At 37.4% G+C, this 7,831-nt stretch overlaps 1 protein-coding gene across 1 annotated transcript; it reads left to right on the forward strand.

Annotated features, from left to right (window-relative positions):
* Positions 1-2,066: 2,066 nt before the first annotated feature.
* Positions 2,067-3,125, forward strand: LOC137728294 (uncharacterized). The gene is made up of 3 exons (XM_068467124.1): positions 2,067-2,279; positions 2,388-2,739; positions 2,809-3,125. Exons 1-3 carry the CDS (start codon positions 2,067-2,069, stop codon positions 3,123-3,125), a joined length of 882 nt encoding a protein of 293 aa, XP_068323225.1.
* The last annotated feature ends 4,706 nt before the right edge of the window (positions 3,126-7,831 follow it).

The following is a 7,831-nucleotide window of genomic DNA, read 5'->3' on the forward strand; positions in this document are numbered from 1 at the left end:
TTTTGGGTTATGTATACATGCACATTTGAATGGTTTCAAATTTGAAGAATGATTCTTTACCCTTCTATTCTCATTCCCTTCTTTCCTCTTACACATTACTTTTTGTTTTATTATTTCTAAGAAAAAAATCAATATAAAATGTTGACGTAGTTTAACCGTGGTCGTTCAAATAAAAGGGAATGGAAAGATAGAGAGATTAGGATGATAGAGAATCTTACTCCTTTAAATTTAACAAATCTTAATTTTTGTTTGGTCATAGAACAAATCATAATTGTTGCTGTCTGGTTGATTTATTGAAATGACTATCAATCAATTCAAGGCCTTTTTTTATATAACAACTTACTTGCCACATATACACCATCAACCGCCATGGGGTCTTATGCGCAGGAATCAAACTCAGGATTTTAGGTGCATGAAGAAGCTTCTTAATCGATTGAGCTACAACCCTATAGTAAGATTCTTAGTTTGAATACAAGTTATCATGCAAGGGCATAACAACTTTCCATAATTGTGGTAAAGGGTTACTAGTCATCGACGAGGTTCGAACTCAAATCTTCATGCAAAGACACAATATCTTTCTACCATTGTGGTAAAGAGCCACTTACCATTGTACTATTGTTTCAATATTGATCAGTCCTATCAAAGCTAAGATCATTTCCCTAATATAATATCATTTGATAACGATGCACCTTAGGATTCTTTAGATTTTGACCGAAAGTAAAATATAAATGCAAAAAGGAAACGTAAATTGTCAACAAAGAATTAATGAACTTCTATTTTACTTATTAGAGTTTCATCCCTAGCCAACGATGTCCTTTGATCAAAGCTTTATAGTATTTCATGCTTTGATCAAGGTTATTTGACTTTTGTACACGTCACATTTTAGCATAAATATATTAACATGTTATTAATATATTTTTTAAGCATAAATTTAAATTGTTGAAAAGGCTGGTGGGTAATGAATGCCCACAGTAATTGGTAGAAGTTTTCTAGCATTGGTAGAAGTTTTCAATGCCCATCCAGAGTAAAATTGAATTTGTAAATGCATGGAGGTTGTATTGTCAAAAGAAGTGTTGTAAACTTCAATGTGCAGTTAATGCAACAGTTTGGAGTTGCTCTATAAATAGAGCACTCCGTATGTTTTCAGATGACAGAAAAATATAAGAAGAAGAGAACGAGAGAAAAAGATCAATAACATCATCTATTCCTCCGTCTTTTATTTGTTATCCTCTTGTGATATAGTTTTAAGTGTGAAATTTTACATCTACCTCATACCTATTATTAAAAAGTTATCTCTCTAATTTTGATCTATTTATAACATGTTATCAGCACGAGTCTCTAAATATAATTATTCTCTCATCTCTCTTCGCCGAACGAAAGAAAGAAAAAATGTTTCCTTTAAGGTTTTTACTGTTCATCTTCTTCCTCTGCCTCAATTGTGCGGTATACCCTCGCGACGAACTGTTTGCTCCATGCCTGCTCTTAGTTCTCAACCTAACGGTTACATACATCTTTGATTTCTTGTTTGGTTAAGAGATTGATTACTAACCCAGTATTTATTTATGTTAATTTTACTGCAATCCAAGATGGTGCGGTACAATCGCCCATCTTGAACTGCAAATTTATTCTTACTGCGATCCAAGACGATGCGGTATCATCGTCTATCTTGGACTGCAGATTTAATTTTATTGCAAATTTTAGGTGGAGCGGTATAATTGCCCACCCCACCCTGCATATTTAAATTTGCCTGATGTTTAATTTCATTGCAATTTTAGGTGGTGCGGTATAATCGTCCATCCTGCTCTGCGTATTTAATTTTCCTGCTACTTGAGTGGTGCGGAATAATCGCTTATTCTATGTTACATTATTTCAATGAGAATGGTGAGGTACAATCGCCCTCTTCATTCACCCTGAAAATATTGAGCCAGAAGTTTAGAGTGCTTATCATTTTGGCCTAAAGATCAAAATGAAAAATTTGTAAGAACCAGAAGTTCTAACATTATATTCCTCCAGGAATACATATTATTGCAAGTTCTTACACATCTCATTTTCTTTCAGAAAAGAAAATGACGAACTTGGCGAAGCTTGAATTTGCTGCCCTGGATATTACTGGGAAAAATTACCTGACCTGGGTACTGGATACCAAGATCCATCTGAAAGCAGGGAATCTTGGAGATACCATCAGGGAAGAGAGCAGCTCATCCTCTCGAGATCTGGCAAAACCCATGATTTTCATTCGTCGCTATCTTGATGAGGCGCTAAAGAGCGAGTACTTAACGGTTGAAGATCCGTTAGCTCTCTGGAATGCTTTGAGAAATAGATACAATCACCATACAACGATGATTCTTCCAAGGGCTCGTTATGAGTAGACTCATCTGAGGATCCAGGACTTCAAGTCAGTGGCAGAGTACAATTTTGCGTTGTTCAGAATTACCTCTCAGATGAAGCTCTATGGGGATACTATTACTGAGGAACATATGCTGGAAAAGACTCTCAGCACATTTCATGCCTCCAACGTGTTCCTGCAGCAGCAGTATAGAGCACAAAGCTACACTGAGTACAACCAACTGATATCTGTGCTCTTAGTAGCTGAACAGAACAATGAGCTCCTGATGAAAAAACATCATTCCCGACCTATTGGACCTGCACTATTCCCAGAAGTGAATGCTGTTTCCCTCAAAGTGAACGCCACATCCTCTGGTGGTGATAATCATAAACAAGGACGTGGCCACAAGCAAGGTCGGTGGAACAGGAAAGGCAAGAACCATGGAGTTTAGTTTCACAACCAGGTTCCGAGGCATAATTCAGGCCCGAGCTTCAAAAATGTGAATCGCCACAAAGGCAAAGCTCATATGAACAACACTTCCAGGAACTCTGAAGGAGCCTGCCATAGGTATGGTGGCAATGGATATTGGGCGCGTACTTGTTGTACCCCAAAACATCTGATGGATCTGTATCAAGCATCCCTCAAGGAGAAGGGTGTCGAGACCAATTTTCTCGACCAGGCTAGACCAATGGATATACCTGATCCAGTGTTTGACTTATCAGGTCAATTGAACACAACCCACCTAGATGTTCCAGACTTTAATGTGGAAAGGAGAAATGAAGTATACCAGTCTGATTGAATCATTGATGTACTTTTATTATGCTGAACTTGTAGTATTTCAGATTCAATAAAAGTGGCATGTAAATATCTTGTTATAACTTGCTTTGAACTCTGATTCTCTTACTCAGAGAGTATGGATAAAAACTGTGATTATTCTCAGAACATGAGAAATGGCAGAGATATTTGTCTTTTAGACAGCGCAACCACACATACAATACTTCGTGATCGAAAGTATTTCTCAAGCTTAATACTTACAAGGGTAAGGGTAACAACAATATCAGGACCTTCAGATGTAATTGAAGGTTCAGGGAAAGCCCAGATTATGTTACCAAATGGAACAATATTGTCCATACAGAATGCATTGTATGCTACTCGATCTACTCGAAATTTGTTGAGTTTCAAAGACATACGTTTGAATGGATACCACATTGAAATGAAAGGTGCAGAAAATATGGAGTATCTATGCATTACCTCCAATGATACCCAGAAGCGTAAATTGGAGAAGTTGCGTGGTTTGTCGAGTGGATTGTATTATACATACATAAGGACAATTGAATCACATACTGTCATGAACCAGAAGTTCATTGATTCAAAAGTTTACATGCTTTAGCATGACCGTCTGGGTCATCCAGGATCTACCATGATGCGTAGGATCATTACCAACTCTAATAGACATCCATTAGTGAGTAGACACATTGTTATCTCAAATGATAACCCTTGCAAAGCTTGTTCTTAAGAGAAGTTGGTAATTAGATCATCACAACTAAAGGTTGATGCTGAATCCCCATCATTTTCACAAAGAATTCAAGGGGATATTTGTGGGCCTATTCAACCATCATGTGAACCATTTTGATATTTTATGGTTTTGGTTGATGCATCTACCCGATGGTCACATGTTTGTCTCTTGTCTACTTGGAATGTAGCTTTTGCGAGACTTCTTGCTCAAATAATTAAGTTAAGAGCACAGTTCCCAGATTATCTCATTAAGTCAATCCGACTTGATAATGCTGGTGAATTTACGTCTCAAACATTTGATGATTATTGCATGACATTGGGCATTGATGTTGAACACCCTGTTCCTCATGTTCATACTCAAAATGGTTTAGCAGAAGCATTGATCAAGCAGCTTCAATTAATAGCTCTCACTCTGCTTATGAAAACCAAATTGCCAGTCTCTGCATAGGGACATGCCATCTTACATGCTGCATCATTGGTTCGATTGAGACCTATAGCCAACCATCAATACTCTTCAATACAACTCGTGTTTAGACATCAGCCAAACATTTCACATTTACGAGTTTCTGGTTATGTTGTTTATGTGCCTATTGCACCGCCGCAACGCACTAAAATAGGACCTCAGCGTAGACTGGGAATTTACGTGGGTTTTGATTTACCATCTATCATCAGATATTTGGAACCCCTAACAGGTGATATGTTTATAGCTTATTTTGCTGATTGTCACTTTAATGAGACAGTCTTCCCGTCGTTAGGGGGAGAAAAGACCGTTCCAGAAGAACGGAAAGAGCTGACATGGGTTGTTCTCACCTTGTCTCATTTTGATCCTCGCAGCATTCAATGTGAAAATGAAGTGAGAATGATCGTTCATCTTCAAAGCATTGCCAATCAAATGTCAGATGTATTTAATGATGCTATAAAAGTGACAAAATCACATATACCAGCTGCAAATGCACCTGCAAGAATTGATGTCCCTGTTGGACAAAATAAAGTGGCAGCGAATGATTCATCTGGTACACGCTTGAAGTGTGGTAGACCCCCAAGTTCAAAAGATTCAGCCCCTCGAAAGAGAAAGTCGAGGGCACAGCTGAATCTAAATGAAATCATTTAGGAAGAGAAAATGAATGATAAATCCATAATTCATGATTCTGGACTTCCAGAGAAAGAAAATGTTCTTGATGAGACACATGTCCCTGAAGAGACAGAAGTACATGAAAGCAAAGAACCATAAATTATGCATGTACAATGATCGAAATGAAATAATTATCGATGATATGTTTGCATTCGCAGTAGCCACTGAAATCATCTTAAGTGATGATATTAAGCCCTGCTCTGTTGATGAATGCAAACAGAGAAAGGATTGGCCTAAGTGGAAAGATGCAATCCAGGCAAAATTAAATTCCTTGGAAAGGCGGAATGTTTTTGGACCAGTTGTCCAAACCCCACCTAGTGTAAACCCCGCGGGTTACAAATGGGTATTCACAAGGAAACGCAATGAGAAAAACAAGATTGCAAGATACAAAGCACGACTTGTTGCACAAGGCTTTTCTCAAAGACTTGGAATTGATTATGAGGAGACATACTCTCCTGTAATGGACGCAATTACGTTCCGTTACTTAATAAGTTTAGTGGTTTCAAAAAGACTTGACATGCGACTTATGAATGTCATCACCATGTATCTATATGGAGAATTAGATACTGACATCTATATGAAAGTCCCAGAAGGACTTAAGTTGCCTGAAACAGGTAACAAACCACGAGGTATGCTCTCGATCAAATTAAGGCGATCATTTTATGGTCTAAAACAATCTGGACGAATATGGTATAATCGTCTCAGTGAGTATTTGATCAAATAAGGGTATATCAACAATGTCATTTGCCCTTGTGTGTTCATTAAGAAATCCAATTCTGGATTCGCTATAGTGGCAGTATATGTTGATGATATGAATCTAGTTGGAACTCCTGAAGAGCTCAATAAAACTGCTGAATAGCTAAAAAGCGAATTTGAAATGAAAGACCTTGGAAAAACAAAATATTGTCTCGGCCTGCAAATCGAGCATTGTGCTAGTGGAATTTTGGTCCACCAATCAGCTTACATTGAAAAAATTCTGAAGCGATTTGGTATGGACAAGACTTATCCACTCAGCACGTCAATGGTCGTTCGTTCTTTGGACATTAAGAAAGATCCATTCCGTCCAAAAGAAGATGATGAACTGGTCATTGGTCCAGAAGTACGATATCTGAGTGCAATAGGTGCTTTGTTGTATTTAGCACAATGTACTAAACCAGATATAGCTTTTTCAGTTAACTTGTTAACAAGGTATAGCTCTGCTCCAACAATTCGCCATTGAAAGGGTATCAAAGATGTATTGCGATACCTTCGTGGGACAACAGACATGGGTCTCTTCTACTCAAAGAACTCCACAAATGATCAGGTCCTTGTTAGATATGCAGATGCTGGTTTTCTCTCTGATCCGCATAAAGCCCGCTCACAAACTAGATATGTGTTTAAGAATGAAGATACAACAATCTCATGGCGCTCAACCAAGCAAACATTAGTTGCCACATCTTCAAATCATTCATAAATACTTGCTTTAGATGAAGCAAGTCGTGAATGTTCTTGGTTAAGATCAATGATCCATCATATCCGCAATTCATGTGGTCTAACTTCGAAGACAAACAATCCAACTGTCATTCATGAAGATAATGCAGCCTGTGTTGCCCAAATGAAGGAAGGATTCATCAATGGCAATAAGACTAAACACATATCTCCAAAGTTTTTCAGTGCATATGAGCTTCAGAAGGCTAAAGTTATTGAAGTCAAACAAATCCGTTCGAATGAAAATTTGGCAGACTTGTTCACCAAATCTCTACCAAAGTGCACGTTTCAGAAGTTAATGCAAAGTATCAGATTACGTCGACTTACCAAACTGCTAAATTTGGAGAATGCGGAATCAGGGGTAGATACATATCAGGGGGAGCATCCATGATACATGCTTGTTGTACTCTTTTTCCTTCGATTAGGATTTTTCCCACTGGGTTTTTCCTATCAAGGTTTTAACGAGGCAACATAAGCATACTTGACACTATATCAACGATCCAGGAAAAGTTGTATTCTTTTTCCTTTGCTATGATTTTTTCCCACTGGGTTTTTCCAAGCAAGGTTTTAACGAGGCAACTCATGTTGATATGTGAGCATCTAAGGGGGAGTGTTGAAAAGACTGGTGGGTAATGAATGCCCACAGTAATTGGTAGAAGTTTTCCAGCATTGGTAGAAGTTTTCAATGTCCATCCAGAGTAAAATTGAATTTGTAAATGCATGGAGGTTGTATTGTCAAAGGAAGTGTTGTAAACTTCAATGTGCAGTTAATGCATCAGTTTGGAGTTGCTCTATAAATAGAGCACTCCGTATGCTTTCAGGTGACAGAAAAATATAAGAAGAAGAGAACGAGGGAAAAATATCAATAACATCATCTATTCCTCCGTCTTTTATTTGTTATCCTCTTATACTATAGTTTTAAGTGTGAAATTTTACATCTATCTCGTACCTACTATTAAAAGGTTATCTCTCTAACTTTGATATATTTATAACATAAATTACTTTTTTAGGGCTTTTAGTGCTCACATTCAATTGGTTTACTTTTTTTTTTAGAGGTTTGGTTTAGCAAGATTATCTCTCTTAATTAATTTCAGTTTAAAAAATTCGTTTCCTTTTTCATTTTGCAAAAATTTCACAATTTGTCTAAAAATGTACCGGTTTTTTTTCTCTTCTAAAATGTACCTAATTTGTTTTATTAAAATGTACCTTTAAAAAAAATGCACTCATTTTTATTAGATGGCAGGAGAGGAACTTCAGTAAAAACCTAAAACACATAGGGGGTGTTTGTTTGTCTTCCCTAACTCTCAATGGACAGGATTGGACTAAGGGTTAGTCTAGTCATGTGTTACCCGTAAGCGGGGATGACAATTCTAACCGTTAAACCAATAACC

Source organism: Pyrus communis, chromosome 3 (genome assembly GCF_963583255.1).
Source record: "Pyrus communis chromosome 3, drPyrComm1.1, whole genome shotgun sequence".
In the NCBI taxonomy this organism is placed as follows: Eukaryota; Viridiplantae; Streptophyta; class Magnoliopsida; order Rosales; family Rosaceae; genus Pyrus; species Pyrus communis.